Source organism: Python bivittatus, unplaced genomic scaffold (genome assembly GCF_059951505.1).
Source record: "Python bivittatus isolate LINGU-HERP-01145 unplaced genomic scaffold, Pbiv_v1 ctg000670_np1212, whole genome shotgun sequence".
NCBI lineage: Eukaryota > Metazoa > Chordata > Lepidosauria > Squamata > Pythonidae > Python > Python bivittatus.
Genome location: NW_028277094.1, coordinates 8,726,038 through 8,744,147, shown reverse-complemented (window position 1 = coordinate 8,744,147; position 18,110 = coordinate 8,726,038). Strand labels below are relative to the sequence as shown.

Genomic DNA, 18,110 nt, shown 5'->3' with positions numbered 1-18,110 from the left:
ATACATATACATACGAATATAGTTTGTGATGCTTGGATGAATGTTGACAACCTATTATTTCTGAACAAGGAGAAGAGCACGAAGTCTTGCTAGGAAAGGTTTTGAAACCCGCAAGGCATTCTACCACGGGTTGCTTTGCGCACATGCTTAGGAAGAACTAATCGTGGTAGAAGTAGCTACTAATCAGGTTTGCAAAGTGTCCAGAACTCTTCCAGCATAACACGTGCTCTGGCATCCTAAAAAACAACATAAATTATCATGAACCTTTATCAGATGTAGGGAGCGTTATTCCAAGACACACCCATAACATAAGGCAGGAAATGAGTAAAAAAAAAACCCTAGAGGCAAATAAAATTATGAGATGCAGGCATTGATAATTACCTATAGCAGTGTTTCTCAACCTCGGCAACTTTAAGACACGTGGACTTCAACTCCCAGAATTCCCCAGCCAGCATGCTGGCTGGGGAATTCTGGGAGTTGAAGTCCACACGTCTTAAAGTTGCTGAAGTTGAGAAACCCTGACCTATAGATTGTGGCCATTCACAAAAGAGTACATTCTTTAACTAGAGAGCAGATTAGCATACGCCAACTGGATTCGCGCTTCTCGCTATGCAATGGTCGGTTTAATCATAATTTAATAAGCCACGGCATGCTAAGCCCAAACCAAACAGCCACATTATGGATCGCTTGGCTTAGCAGGAGGCTGAACCAGGTCATAATGTGATATTAAAACACTGCTCCCTTTTTTTAAATCCCTGAGAAATAGTGCCGGGATTAACCTCCAACAGGAGCTGTACCCGTAAAGCTGCTTCTCGGTTACACTCATAATGGCTGTGTTCACAAAACAGCCTCAACCCGATCAGCAAAGATTGACTAGCTGCCTTTACAGAATCAGCTTTGGGTGGTTAGCAGGCTAAGATGAACCTGCCCCCCCAGTTAGTTGATGGTTAGTTTAGGGTTTCACGTATTGTGTGAACTGAGCAAATTATACAGTCCAAGAACATGAAACGGACTCATTGTCCAGTCCAGAGCGCACCTTGAACGGCCACCATCCTTTCCCAAAGTGGGGACATCAAAGATGGAGTGGGGGTTACAGCTCCTAGAATTCCTATGGGTGGGAATTCTGGAAGCTAGAATCCCAGTATATTATGGGAAAGGCTAGTTTAGGGATGAAAGGCCACAGAAAGGGGTGAGAAGCAAGAGATTTCAGCAGTAGGATGCTGAAATAACACACACACACACCAATTTAACCAGCTGCTCATTTGTATGTGTTTTTTAAGATTTTTCCCCCCAATGTCTATACTCTGGTTCTTGGCATGTAGGCTTTGAACCGGCTATTAGGCACCATGCCATCTGCAATGTCTGACACGTATTTTTGCATCTTGCACTCATTACATTTTCCCGTCGCTTAGAAGGTAAACTGGTCGCTGCTAAACCTTGGAAAGGTCGCTGCCAGGCATACCCTGCTCTTTGAACCCCCAAGAGGGGTCCCTTGGAGATCATGAACTGCATTAATATATAAATGAAAATAAATTGTGGGGTGTTTTTTTTCCTCTCTCTCCTTTTCGGGGAAGAATGATCCCCTAAAGAGCTTCAGGGAAGAAACAAAGGATATCAATAGAGTTAAACAATGGATCATTCTCAGAGGCAATTCCCCAGAATTTTGCTCTGTCACTGGAGAACTCTACTGCGCAGGCCTAGAGAAATATAACCAGTTATTGCAGACATGCAGGTCTCAAGAATTCATGACATTTAGAGTAGTCAGTTCAGTGTTTTGTCACAATGCAATACAGCGCTTGAAACAACATTCTGAGTTAAGATCGCTTGTTTGCAAGCTCCTATTTTTTTCCTCCTCCCTGGAAACAAATCCATGTATTCATAAAAATCTACAATCTATATACTGTGTTCACTACAGTGACCCTAGTTCATACAGACAAAAAAATGTGTTGATGTTCATAACTTTGCTTTACAAAGGAAAATTCAAGAGCAAAACCTAGAAAGGCTTTACAAAAACGCAGATGCTAATACAAATATCTAAAATCAAGCAGCATAGGTAAATTTATTCTGAAACGACAATTCCATTTCTGTATTTTTCACATAAAGGTGAAGGGCTGTGCGTTCAGTGGCACCTTTGGTACGGTCAAAGTGAAACGACCAAAATAAAGGACAAAGGTGAGTTTTTGAAAAATAAATAAATCTAAAAGACAGCTTTCCGAAATAAAGGACTGCCCTTTATAATAAAGGGTGTATGGTCACTGTAGTGTTCGGACATTGTAGATTCCTTAACTGCTTTATTAAAGAAACCACAGTAGGCCAGCTTCGCGTAACACACGAGAGTTAAGCTCTAACACCAGGAAATTACGCTATAATACTAGGAGAAAGGAAGGAAGGAATGAGTCAGCCTGTTTTGCATGTTAAAGATCCCTAATACAAAGGTCAGGATGCCCAGGTGGGGCTGGGAAGTGTCCGGAAAGCTTAAAAGCTGCTCTGATGGCAGCAGCAACACCTGAGTAAGAAGGACCCGGATCCAACTCCCTCTAAACCAGCACCCGAGGATGGAAGAGCCGCTCTGAATTTCTGTCCCATTCGTTCCTGTCCATCTTCATTCATCCGTCCCTTCTGTCTCTTTCCTCCCTCCCAAGGCTAATTTTACCCACATGGTGATCCTGGAGGAGAAGCAGGCTATTAATGTGCAAAGGGATCAGCCCTGCCTTTTCTCCATCCTTCTTCTTGGAGAGAGACAGAAGAGGGTCCAGCTGGAAAGAAAGGAGAGATGCATCAGGAAGAGGAGAACTGGGGAATCCCAGTTCTTATTTCGGGGAAGGAAGGGCTGTGGATACTGAGTGGCATAATACTTGGGAGACAGATAGAGAAGGATTCTGCAATTGTGTGAGTCCCAGTTCCTGCACATCTCTGACCCTGGCCAAATTCTCTCCCTGAGGTGGTATTTCTCGCCGGGGTATCGATATTGAGCCTAAACCGCCAGCTTGTTTCGCTGCAGAGCCGTGCCTTGTTCAACTCCGTGGGTGTGGACTCAGCCAGGTGTCTTTGCTGCAAAAGGACAACGTGAGAACATTATCTTTAAATAGGATGAAGCCAGCAGCTGGGGTTGAGGTCAGCACAAACCAGAGTCTCAGAACAGCCAGGAACAGAAGTGGGACGGGGGGGGGGGGAATCATACAGGGTGCTTTCCTTTCAGTGGGTTCGAGTGAAGATGCACCCTGGAGGGTGGGGGAAGAGAGGGACGACAGAGCTCGAGACCCTGGTTATGTTCATACAACATGCTAAACCCAGGTTAATCGAAGGCAATGATTGGGGGCACCTCCCATCCCATCCCCAAGCAATTATAACTTAAGATGGCATCATGGTAGGCAGACTGGCTGGATTTCCCACAACACAACCACAGGCAAAGCCAGAAACCCTTTTAGATGAGGCCAGCGTGCTCTGTGAATGAAGGCACCCAAATTATCGGTTCATTCATACCCGGCCCCTGAGAGGGCTTGCGGATTGTAACAGGGCATCAATCTGCTCAATAAAATAAAATAAAATAAAATACATTAAAAAAATGTCCCCTTGCATTTACACTCCAAAGTAGCTAACGACAGAAAGCCAGTTTGGTGTCGTGGGGAAGGGGCTGGCCCAGAAAGCAGGCGGCGGTAAGTTCTGGGCCTCCCTTAGGCACGAAAGCCGGCTGGGGGACTTTGGGCCAGTCCCCCTCTCAGCCCAACCCACCTCACAGGGTTGTTGTGGTGGGGAAAATAGGAGGAGGAAGGGGTATTAGTTATGTTCACCACCTTGAGTTATATATATAAAAGGCAGGAGGAGGAGGAGGAGGAGGAGATGAACGTTAAAAATAATTCTAAATGCTGATGATTCATTCCTGCAGGTTGCCTCCTTTAATGCCATGCAACCTGCATTTGTCTGTGGGGTCTACAGAAGCCGCTCCGCAAGGAGTCTTCCAAACACCCAAAACGTCCTACCCATTGGCCATCCGGCACGGGACGGGAGGGGACGAAAGGCGGTCTGCGTGTGGTTTAGGGTTGTTTCAGTGCAGTTAAGCCGGAGTTGCAAAGCGTCATTGATCAGCGACCACATCCATGCAAACCCCTTAACTTAATTTAGCCTAACTTATCTTAACTTAAAACTTAACCCCTCAGGCTTGGCTGTGAACTAGGGGAGAGCAGACGGACTGTGGCTTATTTTGCAAGCCATGGTTAAAGCAGTTCAGGACTGGTTGCCACGCAGAAACCCGCTCCGCCTCCCCGTCTCTCCCGCACTCTCCAAGAGCGGAGCAACAGCCCAGAAAATCTATTTCCAGAGATGCCCTTCAGAGTCAGGTGGGTGGGTGCGGGGGCGCCGTGGCCCAGTTTGGGGCAGCGATGACCAGACGGAGTCCGCGCAGGTGCAACGCGCCTCGTGCGGCCAGCCGCGCCGGACTCAACCACCCCCGTTGCGCAACCCGGCCGGCCCCGCCCCACTTCTCTCCGCTCCCCTCGGCCTGCGCAGGGAAGGCAAAGGCGAACTACAGCTCCCGGCGCGCCCCGCGCGAGGCCGGTGCGTCCCCTTCCGGGCAGCGGAGGACTCCATCTCCCGACCTGCCCCGCGCCACGCCCGGCTGCCCGCTCGCTCCGTTCTGCGGCGGTGGCGGCGGCGGCGGCTTCCTGTCAGCCACCGTCACGTGACCGAGGCCCGCGGCGGCGGGGAAGGGGGGTCGGCGAGGGTGAGGCGGCCGCCGGCGGAGCAGCTCGGTGAGTGGGCGCCTCGGCGGGGCCCTTCCCGCTGCGGGGGGGGGGGGAGGCCGCCAGGGGGGAGGCCTACCCCGGGCCTCCCTCCCTCCGGTCCCAGGAGAGGCGGAGGAGCCGCCGGTGGGCTTTCGGGGAGGGGGGAGCCCTTGCCGGGAGGCACCACAAAGCGAAGCCCTGGCGGCGGCGGCGGCTCCCCGCAATGAGAAAGCCAGCCCCTCAGGGTTGGGCGGGCTCGGCATGCCCTGAGGCACTAGCTGTCCAAAGGCAGGGAGGACGGGCCTGCAAGAAAAGGGGCGCGCGGGGGCTCCTGCTTTCTGCGCTGCGGAATGGCGCGTTCCTTAGAACGGCGCTTCTCAAAGGGTGGTCTGAGGACCCCGGGGGGCTCCCCAGGCCCTCTCGGGGGTTCCTGAGGTCAGAATGATCTGCCAGTCTGGGCTGAAAAAAACAGAATATCGATCTCCCGTGCAACCTTCGTGAGAAGCGGCAGCGAAGGTGTCTGTTTTAACTTTTAATGCGGTAAATACGGACAAACGTGAGCTCTTTGGGGGTCCTCCGTCGTGTTTAAAGGAGGGAACAGACACGAGTTTAAGGAACACCCCCACCCCCCGCCCCCCTTTCAGAATCCGACCATCCCCCAGTGGCTCCCGTGCCCTGGACCCAGGAGCAGGATGATGGGTCCGCTGGAAGAGCCGAGTTCCTCCCAGGATCCTTGGCCCGGGTGGTGGGGGGTCCTGCTCCGGGGGGGAAGAGGGAGGCGTTTCTGGGCTGGGTGCTGCCCGCCTGCCTGCCCCGTGTGGAAAAGGAGCCCTGGCCCCCTCTGTCCTCCTGGGCTTGAGGGGAAGCCCTTCCCAGGTTGACACTCTACCTGTCTGTCATCCCTTCCCCATCTGTCTGTCTGTCTCTATCAAATGTATATAGCGGCCCATCTCCCAAGTGTGACTCTGAGCAGCATACAAGAAAACAGAACAACTAAAAATAAGCCTTTAAAAAACCGTGCAAACATAAATATAACTAAACCCATGGGAGAGTCATAAAGCCATTTCACGCTTTGCAGATCACCCTGCACTGGGGCTCCCTGCCTGGTAAAGGCTGGGCCGCCTCCCCCAGAGGCACCATCTCTCATGCACCTGTTGCTTCCGGGCGCCCTGCAATGCAATGGCTCCCCCCCCCCCTCCACTCTACCTCAGTCAGCAGGCTTTGCTTCTTCCTAAAGGCCCTCCTTGGCTCTCGCCTCGCCTCTCCCCTCACAGGCTCGTTCTGGGGCTCTCAGAGCAGCTCGCTCTCTCTCCTCCTACAGACAGACCCGTGCATGGAGCAAAATCTCCCCAAACCTTAACCCGCTTCACTCCATGTCATGTGCAAAACCTGGCCATGGTCTTGCCATTAAAATAGTGTCCAGGCTGCTTTGAATAAGAGCTGCTCTTCATACCCACATTCACACACCAGGGTGATGTTTCTTTCCCTGCTCTGCCTGGGGTGTCTTAAGATCAGCCATTCTTCCAAAAGCAAACTTTGTCCCTCCATGCAACTTCCATCATGGCTTCTACAGATGAATATTAACCCTGTCTTGTCCTCTGAGAGTCAATCATTTTTGCTTCCTGTCTGAGGAATGGCTTCTACAGGTGCCTTCATAGGCCAGGCTGGAGTTAGCAATAACGGGTGGGAGAATTATGTTTGCTAAGCTATGCTCCTCACTTCTTTTGCCCCCTTCCTGCCCCAGTTTGATGGAAATCCTCTGTTCGGGGCCAGAGACTTCACATATGTAGTTTGGCTTCTCTAGATAGTTTTTCCCACCCTGTAGAAAACATTTCAGTAGTACTCCAGACAGCTTCAAAGAGAAGAGAACCATCTAATGCAGTGTTTCTCATAGTGTGGTCCAAGGACCCCTGGGGGTCCCCCAAGACCCTCTCAAATCAAAGTGATTTGCCAGCCTATGTTGAAAAGTAATACAATATTAAAATCTCATCAAACAATCGTGAGAAGTGGTAGTAGCAGCAGCGAATGCGTCAATTTTAATTTTTAATATGGTAGATATATATATATACCTATAACCCATATTTAACCCATACCAACAAAAGCTCCTTTGGGGTCCCCCATCATTTTTAAAAGGGGGAAGGGGTCCTGAGAGAAGAAAGTTTAAGAAACACTGGTCTAATGCAAGGTGATCATTACCCAACACCTGCTTTTATTCCTAATGCCAAATATTAAAACTTATTTAGTTTATGAATTGGTCTTGGGGTGGGATATGATAAGGAATAACAACTTTAAAAGACACACAACATTAAAACTCTTAAAACATAAATATTGTGGTAGTGTGACTTTGGGACTCTTATGTCTTGAATGTCTGCCCCATAAGCTACATGCTTGTCTTCCATAATGCACAAGGGTTGCTTTGCATGTTTCTTTTTTCCTTATCTGGAGTTGGATCAGGTAAAGATGCTCAGTTGGGCAATTGCAATCCTTGGTAAATTGCAGTCATGAACTTGTACACATTGCGTGGGATCCAGGCTAAGTTTCATTTGTGAATGGATCTACTACTGTAGACTGTAGCTTGGATCCAACCCACATGTGACATTTCTACTCTGCCCTTTGGTTCAGTTTGTTTTTGGGTTTGCCTCACTGTGATAAGAGTGTAATTTAATACTGCCATAAAATCTGTGCCAACAGAATCCTCAATTGCTAGGATTTTGCATGACATTTTTCTTGTATACTTTCATTAGTATTGGTAAGGGTGTTGATTACATCCATATTCATGGGGTTACTCCCCCACACACCTTCCATGAAGATGAAGGAGGCAAGCAATCTAAGGCTGCATCTGTATGTTTTTCCTTGGCTTGGGAATTTGTGCAACTTTCCCCCTCAAAAAACCAAAACAAAACGAAAGGGGGAGATGACCGGAAAAATTGAATTGCATGACCTATGATGTGGGTGTGTTGGGTCATTCTGCACATTTGTGCTCCCTTGGGGAGATGGTGGGGAGAACTGTTGTAAGATTGTGTTCCTGAGTGATTCAGCATTGGAAATTAAGCTGTGTGAAGAGAGTGACCTAACCCCAACTTTTATGAATGCCATGGTGTTGTAATGATTCACAGTGGTGTTCGTTTGTTTGCTATCTTGTATATTATGGTGAAGTCCATATAGCTACATCTAGAATTATATATCCTATTGTATTCCTATAGTGTTTATATTATCACTTAATCTCAAGAGGACTTCCACATCCAAGGAGATAGGCAGATAGCATGAATGGTATATATGGCTGACTAGAGTCCAACTGCGTGTGTGTGTATGACTCCTCACACAGGGCCATTTATCCATGTTGTTGAAATACTATAGTCTCCGCATCTGCAAGACAAGCCAAAGCGAGAGTTTTCAGAGTGAGGTTTACTAAGACATAATTATGCACGCTAATGTGGTGGCTTTAGCTTCTTCTGCTTTTACTCTAGAATGTTTTGTTTCTTGGCAGAGGTAACTTGATATCCTAAAAAAATGGCAGGATGAGAAACATAGCAGTGTTTTAAACAATTGGTAGAGAACGACAGGCAATCAGTTGAAGTTGCTAAAATGCTATTTTGCAGAGATAAAATAGGCTCCCTCAAACATTTTTTATTTATTTGACCTTCAGGCAGTTTTCGATTGCAGTTATCAAAATCAGAAAAGGATTTACTAATTTGTTATTCACATTCAACTTCTGGTGGAAATAGAATGATTTCGTACGCTGGCTTTTAGGATGGCATGGACAGAAAAGTACTATTTTGTTTTAATACAGTAGTAGATCACAGTTCACTCTCTCTCTCTATGTGTGTGTGTCTGTGTCTGTGTGTTTCTTAGTTTTCTCTTTGAAAGAGAACATTTTCTGGACATGCAAGGGCTTTCCTTCCCCTTTTTATTGGATAGTCTTTAATCAATGCCATCTCGCTTGTAGAATAATGCTCAAGTTACCGGAAAGAAAGCCTGTGGGTTTGAGCATTGCTTTTAACGACTGAAGTAAGAGCTTCTGCAAAAGCTGCGTGAAAAAGCATCCAGTAACACCATCTTACAACTTTATTTATTTATTTGACATGTTTTTATCCTACTCGCTCCCAGACAAGCCAGCCTGCAGCGGTTAACTTTCTCACTATAATTAACTTAGAGTCATCACTGATCTCAGTCCACATACGCTTAATATAGGCTCAATTATAGACAAATCTTTGAACATAGCATTTGTTTCTCAGAGCCAGAAACTTACTAAGTATGCGTCTTAGAAGAGGGCTGCTCTGCATCTAAAAATAGTGGTAGGAGCAGGAACCTTTGGTGTGGAAGAAACACCGCCACTGTCTATGACTCTGAAATGGTGGTCTGAAAGCAGTCAGTCATTGTACAAGGTATATATCTCCAAGGTATATATGAATCTCCAAGTCAGCCACATCTCCTTATTAAAATCTAAACAGGTGGTGTTTCAGAAATTATAGAATGACAAGGCGCAGCAGCAATTCCAAATTATTCTAACATCCCTTATCCATCCAAAAAAGGTTAGTTGTAGGAGAACATGAATTTGAAGGGGTAGAAGTTGTTCTCTACTTCCTCCCTCTTTTGTGGTGGTTTTCATTTCAATTTCATTATATAGTGAACAGCTGAGAAAAATGAATAGAAATGAAATAAGGTTGCAGTAATCAGGACATGATTAAAATAGACGGCTACGATGTATTTATATGTCAAATTTATATCACCGCCCAACTCCCCCACAAGGAGGGACCCTGGGTGGTTCACAACAAAACAATTTAAAATCAGTAAAAACATAAATAATACAAATATAAAATACAATTATTAAATACAATAAAATCCAAGAGATGGTGATATTATTTCAGCCTGTGACCAGATAATATCGGTCAAAGGTAAGACTAGGGAACCAGCCAACCCCAAAACTGACTATTCCCATCCCGACCCCATGCGTGATGACAAAACCAGGTCTTCAGTTTTTTTCTGAAGTCTAAAAGGGAGGGGCCCAACCTCACTTCTGGGGGAAGAGTGTTCCAAAGGGCAGGGGCTGCCGCAGAGAAGGCTCGCCTCCTGGACCCTGTCAGATGAAATTCTCTTGCAGATGGGGTCCGTAGCATGCCCTCTCTGCAGGACCGGGTGGGACGGGTTGATGTAACGGGGATGAGATGGTCCTTCAGGTATCCTGGACCCATGCCACGTAGGGCTTTAAAAATGATAACCAACACCTTGAATTGGACCCGGAAGCAAACTGGCACCCAATGCAGAGCAAAGGTGTTATATGTGCTGATCTTGACGCACCTAAAATCGCCTGCGTGGCTGCATTCTGGACCAGTTGAAGCTTCCGGATACTCTTCAAGGGTAGCCCCATGTAGAGTGCATTACAATAGTCTATATGGGAGATGACCAGGGCATAAGTGACTGTTTGAAGGGCCTCTCAGTCCAGGAAAGGGCATAACTGGCAGACAACATGAAGTTGCGCAAAGACCCTCCTGGCCATGACTGCCACCTCCTCTTCGAGCAGGAGTTGTGAGTCCAAGAGGACCCCCAAGTTAGGCACCACGTCTGTCTGGGGCAGTGCAACCCCATCCAGAACCAAAGATGGCAAATTCCTAGGGACCGAGGGGCCATTAACCAACAGCCACTCTGTCTTGCCAGGGTTCAGCTGAAGACTGTTGTTCCCCATCCAGACCCCCACAGCCTCCAGGCACCTGGAAAGGGCAGCCACAGCATCACTTACTTCCCCCGGGATGGAGATGTTTAACTGAGTATCATCGGCATATTGATGATACTTCATCCCGTGGAGACGGATGATCTCACCCAGCGGTTTCATGTAGATGTTAAAAAGGAGAGGAGAGAGTACCGAACCCTGCGGCACCCCATAAAGGAGGGGCTGCGGGCCCGATCTCTCCTCCCCTATCAACACTGACTGGACCGGCCCTGGAGGAAGGAGGCGAACCAGCTGCCTACCCCCAACTCCCTGAGGAAAACTGTGCTGCCTACCCCCAACTCCCTGAGTTGGTCCAGAAGGATACCATGGTCGATGGTATCGAAAGCTGCTGAGAGGTCAAGGAGAGCCAGGATGGATGCACGACCTCCATCCCGCCCCCACCAGAGATCATCCATAAGTGCGACCAATGCTGTTTCTGTTCCATATCCAGGCCTGAAACCTGACTGAAAGGGGTCCAGATAATCCATATCATCCAGAATCCTCTGGAGCTGCAGTGCCACCACCTTCTCAACCACCTTTCCCATAAAGGGGAGGTGGGACACTGGACAAAAATTAGCCAGAACAGTAGAGTCCGACAGTGGTTTCTTGGGGAGGGGGCGCACCAGCGCCTCCTTAAAGGTCACTGGGAACACCCCCTCTCTCAAGGATGTATTAACCATCGCCAGGACCCAACCACACGTCTCCTCCCTGGCTGCCCTCACCAGCCAGGAGGGACATGGATCTAAAGGGCATGTGGTGGCATTTACAGTCCGGAGGATCCTGTCCACTTCCTCAGGACCAACAGGATCAAACTGGTCCCAGATAACTCGGCAAAGACGTTTTTGCAGTTTTTCCTGAAATTGTTCCAACCCGACAAATCTACTGTGGAGCGAGTTGATCTCAGGAGAGAGCTGGTTTTCAGGGAACAGTCTCACAGCCTCTAAAGCCGAAAGAAGAAGCATCTGTCTACCTGCTTTGGCCTCTCTGAGATCTCTGCGTGGCGCATGGTTATAATTTTCTCCATAAGATGTTCACCCGGAGAGTTAGGGTTTGGAACCATTCCTGACAAATTGCATATAATGTTTGATTTTGCACCTCAAGTTGTTCGGCTCCTGGTTCACAGTCCCAGAGAGAATTGTTTTTCAGAGGCATAACTGCACACTCCTCCTAAAAAGATGGGCCAGTGTTCATGGGAATTGCTGGCTGCTGCCAAGCCGATAAAGTGGTCTCATTGTACACATTTCTTGCCATCAGTGGCAGTGCAACTGTCATCGGCTGGAAGGGCTATTTTATAATCCAGAACATTTTGACAGCACCTACATTTTTCTTTCAGAAGTTAATCCCTGAATTAATGTCATCCTTTATGTTGCAAGGCCTACAGCTCCCTTGTACCAAGGACCTCTCTTCTCGGACTGCACCAGTTCAGGGTGGACCAATTTGGGATTGGCATCATGTCCTCACGATGTGTTGATGTTGGAGGGTTTTTCTGTAGCTGAGCATATTAATTTCCGGCTGAGCTGCTCTGGGGAAACTGCGTGAAAACAATATTGCAGGATTTCTTGGGGGGCGTAGGGCAGTTGACGGGAAGTCCTGCCTCTTCAGATCTCCCCCTTCTTGCTGAAGTCAAGGCCCTAGAGTGCCTACCTCCCATTCCCGTCTTCTGTGGTGGGTCTGAGGGATGATCTAGCATACAGTGACCTCCTATTTTTCCCCTCACCACAAAGCAAACATAGCAGTGCAAGGTGGAGGACAAGGAGCATTGAGGCTCCTTGAGCGCTGATTCGGATGCGTGCCCATGAAACCAAGGAATCCTGGCCAGTTCATGAAGTTCCTTGGCAAGAACGGGTGATACAAGTGCAGTCCTCAGATCTATGGGCATAACTGGCCTATGTTAAGGCCACGCTTCTTTTGGGGCGAATTGGCCCTTGGTCTCTCTCAGTGGTTTTTAGGAAGTTTCGGAGAAATTCTTGGATCCTTAAAAGCTTTCATCTGGCTGATGAGTTTTCATTTTCTTTCTGCAACATGCAGCCTGGCCTTGGATTGTCTGCCCCCAGAACTGACAGGCTCCCTGAATTAGAATGAGGCCTGAAATCTTTGCATTTCCCTGCATAAAAAGTGCGGCACTTCCTGGCTGCCAGATCTTGTGAGATTTCATTGTTTTCCTATTAGATGGTGTGAAATTTGGACAAGTGAGATTCCTGAGATCTTGTGCGAATTCAGCCTTTGGGGGCGGGGGGCAGTTTGATGCCATCTAGGTAATAACTGGTTTTGGATTGGTCTTAGAAACTGCAAAAAATATTGTAATTATTTGTTATAATTATTATTGGTATGTACTTCTTTGCAGGAAGCCCTTTTGTTTCTTTGATGGTGATAGTTTTACTAAAACTAGTAAAACTATCAGCATTAAAGAAACAAAAGACAGCGGTCTTGAAGAAACTCTTCCTGCTACTTGTGCCTCCCAGAGCCCCTTTTGTAGCTGGGCACAGAAGAGCAGTGGGGAGAAATCAGTCTCCACTCAAGCCATCAGCCATAAATGGCATCCCAGTTGGGCATCTCGGCATCCTCGGCAGTTGCCACCCTTCCAACTGAGTCCAGTAGTTTCTGTCTCTTTTCTTTTTTCAGGGAGCAGTTAATTCTGCAAAAATGGTTTGGCACTGAAAACAGACTTCTTTTTTTTTAAAACTAGTTTCTTTTTAACCAACTTTCCCCCTAACGGAAACTTGCTCAGCTTCCATTTCGCATTCCCTTTTGCACCGGCCTGAGTAACACCGTTATTAAAACTAAAAATTTAACTTTGCAGGTAACTTTTAGGAGGAGGAGGACATGCAATGTATTTGGGACATAAAGTGGCGACACCTGTTGAAACCCTCTTTTTTTTGTCAGCCTTCTGCCCACCTAGAAAAGGTTGCAAAAACAACACCCCCATTTGAAACTGCTCGTGTGTGTAGTCCAGCTAAAATCAATGCTGGTCTGTGACCATAATGAAGATTTGATTTGATGCCTGCTGTGTCTGCTTTCTCAGCAGAACCTCCCCCCGTTCTCCAGCATGGCCTCTTCATCAACGCCTAGATGCAACTCAAACTCCTTGGAGAATGCCTCAATTAAAAAAGTGAGTATCTTCCTGGGCTTCTTTTAAATTATATATTATTAAATGTTTAAAATGTTTCTGGAAGCTGTTACCCCATGGTTGGACAGCCTAAGACCTGAGTGCCACATCAGGTTCTTAAAGCATTTTTGGTAATGCTGAGGCCTCCCCCGGCCACTTTCTGAAAATTAGCAGTATGATTTCTCACTTTCTTTGAGGTGTGAAGCACAGGAAAAAATAGATTTAATATAGTTTAAAAATAAAGAAAAGTGACTTTCCCCCAACCTCAGAGGGGAAAAAAACCTAGGAATCCCCACCCATGTGCATAGTAATATTTTATTTCATCAAGGCATCTCTTGCCTCAGAAAAAAAAAGGCTGAATACATCCCCAAACCATCAAACAGTTCCCCTCTCCTTCTTTAGCATTACGTAGTTCTTTGCTTAAGAATTTTGATTGTTCTCAGCCTCTTTCATTTTATTAAGTTGCATATTTCTTAAGACTTAAGTCACAAAGAGTAGGTGGAAATCAGAAAGAGTCTGGTAGAACCTTTTCCAACTGACACATTTTATTAAAAGGCATAAGATTTCATGAGCTGCAACTTAATGCTTTTTAATAAAATTTGTTAGTCATAAAAAGGACTAGAAGACTCTTTCTGATGTTTTGCTACCGTAGTCTAACATGGCTCTCCTACAAAGAATAGATGAAAACATGAAGAATTGCTCTCAGAATTGTTCTATGCAGTTTATGCCTACAGAATCTTACCAACAGAACAAAAGTCCCTACACTGATCTTGTTATTTCTCCCTTTTAGCCTGTGAAAGATGGAACTAACTGGGAACACAATGAAGAAATTCCTCGTCTGCCAGGGGAAACTAGAGTCACAGGTAAAAACAGATTCCATAGTGTGTAATCAGTTGCTCCCAAACCCAAGTCAGTTGTGCAAGAAGAAGAATAAAGTGGGCTGCGTGCTATCTGAAGAATAGCATGCTTGAACATTGTAGTGCTCTGGTATAGGTATGAAATAAAAATTCGACTAGATTGCTCTGCAATAAATGCATTTGCTGTGTTTTGGGGGCATACTCATAGAGTCAGTATGGGATGAGAATGATACAGTTCAAAAGTATCTTACCTTTTCGATCCTTCGCTGTGTAGCACAAAAGAGGGTTATGCTTCCCTCAGACTCACACAAAATCCTTTTCACTTGACCAGGGATACATCAGTGACTAAATGTATGTCTTTCCCATAAAATTTAGAGATATTGCATTGCCCTTTTCAACAAAAGGACAATTTCATTTTATCTGCCACAACAGCTTTTGAGCATTTCCATACATCGTCTGCTAGTAAATGCTGCCTAGAGATCTGTGAATTTTTAGAAAGGTAAATTCGGAATGTTCTACTATACTTTTGTAATGAGGAGAAATTTGATACTATTTTTGTAAAAATGTTTGTATGCCTGTCTTTCCAACTATAAAAAGGTTATCTGAGCTACGCTTTGCACACACAACTGCACAACACAAGAGCCTCCATTAGCAGTAGTTCATTCCACTTCAGGGTTCTTGTCAGGCCCAGCCCAAGAACAATGGTGAAACAGTCCAGCTGAGTAAAGTTCCTTTATTTGCTTACACCTTATAGCAGAATCTTGCCAGGCTAAATCTGTACTACAGCAACTAGTGGATGGATATACCCTAGTTGGAGATTCTAGGGGGTGGCTATCCTGAACCTTCTTCTTCTTCTCACGCTCCCCCTGCGGATTGTGTTGTCTCTTGCCTCCTTTCCCCTCCTGGAATGCACTCCCTCCCTCCTGATAGCCTTGATCTCTCACATCACCCTCCTCTTCGTAGATACGTTCCATCACAGTCCTTTACTAATCTCTGCCTTTTGAGGTTTCTTTTGTATCTCAGTTACATCTTGATTATATTGCCATGTTTCAAATGTGGAGCTGCTGTTTCTTCCACAGACAAAGAAGTCATCTACATGTGTCCTTTCAACGGTCCTGTTAAAGGGAGAGTGTATATCACCAACTACAGGCTCTACTTGAGAAGCGTGGAATCGGTAAGCGATCTCTGCTAGCCTGCTGTGGGATGGAGGCACCTGGCTATGGTGGCTTATCTGCCGGGTTGATCTTGGCTGAAGGGTATTTGCAGTTGGTGAGATGGTTGATACCTGCTGTTGTCAGATTCAGAATTATTATGGGTTTGTCCACCCCAGGTGACCTGGATGGAGTACGAACTGATGGTGTGTTTTCTTCCTTGGAAGTTAGTTAGTTCAGCATGGCAACAGAATGGAAAACAAGATTCTCTGTATCTGCAGCAGATGCTTTTAAACTGGAATCTTTTTCCAATCCAGGGCTTTAGACATGTATTAATACTTGCCCACAAGTACACAAGGATTCCGAAAGAGATGAACAGCTCTGGGGACCGATATTTTAGCCTAATACTACCCCTGAAGCTTTGAGTCACAGTGCTCTGCAGTCTCCTGACCGAAGCAAACGGTGCAAGTCAGATGTGCTGCCTAGCCCAAGGGGCACTTGGAGCTGCACAGAACATGGGTAACTGTTCAGGTAGCCAGGCTCGGAAGCTAAGCAAGTTTGGATCTGGCCAGGACTTGGATAGAAGACCACTAAGAAATACCCTGGTGGTCAGCTAGAATGGGGTGTTGAAAAAACACCCCAGACGAAAACGATAGCAAACCATGCCAAGAAAACTACATGGCCATGTCTGTGGGATCACCAGAGGTCAAAATCAGCTTGAAGGAGATTCTGCCTGTACCCTAGTGGGTGACCCAGTGATGCAAAGTGGGCTGGCCTGCTTCACTTACATGACTGCGGGTAGGAAATGGAGGGGTGGGTTTCTCGGGAGTTTTTAGGTTGGCAGTTAATTGTGCTAAGTTTGTTTTAGGATGCTGACTACCTTTTTTACCTTTCTGTTGCAAAAATGGCAGGAAGCACCTCCACTGATTTTTCCAAAACTGCACGTGATACATTTGGGTGGGTTCGTTGCAGTGGGTTCTGGAAGCCACAAAGGAAAAAAAAAAAGCAGAACTTTTACAAATTTCAGAAGTTCAAAAGCAGTAGTTTTTAATGTTCTTTTCAAGTTCTTTTCCCTCCTAACATTTTCTCAGTGTTTTGGGGTTGATGATTTGGTTCCAAATTGAGCTAAGGGGGAGTGGTCACCCCTACTTATTTGTACAGGAGTTCCAGAATGGTTTGAAGAAGTTGAAAAATGACATTAACTATTTTCATTAATTTATACTGTGATCCGTGTGGCATCCTTGGGAAGTTAGCGCCGGCTCTACTTGATACAACAATCCTGACCATGTATAGCTTTTCGTAGAATAGCAATGGAGGCGAATATTTTCATAGGATTTCAGTGAGAAATCCTATAGATATAGCTAGGATGGGCAAGAAGGAATCACTCATCCACCCTCTGTTTTCTTGAATTCTGAAAGCTGTATTTCCCTCTCTGTATCCTCCTTTGACAACAGAGTGGTAGCTGAGGTGCAGGGCAGAATTTAAATAATATATTTTTTAAAGGTCAGGCCTCTCGAAATGTCCTGGGATTTTTATACAGGAAAGAAGTGTTACTTTTCTGAAGCTTGAAGGAAGAGTTTGGACTCAGAACATGCAATTTATATTTTCATCACGTTAGTATTCTATTTTGTATGGGCGTATACACCACCACTACAGAATTAATGTTTTCATTCACATTTCATTGAGGTATATGAATGTGAGTGGGAGAAATAGACAAGATGGGAAGGGAAGGGGCTTCAGATAAAGGATCTGATTTTGGCAAGTTGGCTTGGTGGGTCAGTTTTAGATTTATTTATTTATTAAATTTCTCACCCGCCCCTCTCCCCCCAATGGGGGAACTCTGGGCGGCTCACAACAAACATTAAAAACATAAATATATATAAATACATAAAACATCAGTTAAAAGCATTACTAAAAAAGGGGAAGGAGAGTTCAAGAAGATGAAGAATCTGGGGCTGAAGACAGCAGGCCTCTATGGGGCTAGCCATCCCCATGCTTTAGGTATTCCCTCCCCACCCCAGGCCACGTGGCAGAACCAGGTCTTCAAAGCCCTATGGAAGGCCAGGAGTGAGGGGGCCAATCGCACCTCCGGGGGCAGGATGTTCCAAAGAGCGGGGGCTACCGCAGAGAAGGTAGTTGCAATAGGTAGCAATTTAGCATATGAGATTTTTATTAAATCCTGCTTGTGGAGGGCTATTTGATACCAATACTTCCTGCCTCGTTGGCCCATTAAGGCTGTTGTTTTTTTAATCTGACAATGTCCATCCAATTAATGTGGTATCTTTGTTAGCTTTTAAGATACAAATATATTTTATGACAAGCAATGTGGAAGTGCAATCTGTTAGGAATCCTCTGCTGTAATTTGATCTTTACCTTTGGTCTGTTCAGGATCCTATAGTGATATTAGACGTTCCTTTGGGGGTTATTTCAAGGATTGAGAAAATGGGAGGTGCTTCAAGCAGAGGAGAGAATTCCTACGGATTAGATATTACTTGTAAGGTAAGACTTAAAAATAAACAGGTGGCTGATATTTTGTTATATGAGATCATGTATCCTAGAGAAGTGGAA

The 18,110-nt window shown here is 46.0% G+C and overlaps 1 protein-coding gene across 3 annotated transcripts in view; it reads left to right on the top strand.

Moving 5' to 3' along the window:
• Nucleotides 1-4,592: 4,592 nt before the first annotated feature.
• Nucleotides 4,593-18,110, top strand: part of MTM1 (myotubularin 1) — a 28,962-nt gene continuing 15,444 nt past the window's right edge. For 2 of the 3 annotated variants that reach the window (XM_088151526.1, XM_088151524.1), the window contains exons 1-5: nt 4,593-4,748; nt 13,454-13,537; nt 14,325-14,397; nt 15,471-15,565; nt 17,931-18,041. In XM_088151526.1, coding sequence (XP_088007652.1) covers nt 13,475-13,537; nt 14,325-14,397; nt 15,471-15,565; nt 17,931-18,041 — 342 coding nt within the window. In that variant the 5' untranslated portion in view covers nt 4,593-4,748; nt 13,454-13,474. Of the gene's footprint in view, nt 4,749-13,450; nt 13,538-14,324; nt 14,398-15,470; nt 15,566-17,930; nt 18,042-18,110 lie in introns of all 3 variants that reach the window. The other variant, XM_088151525.1, reaches the window with a different exon arrangement.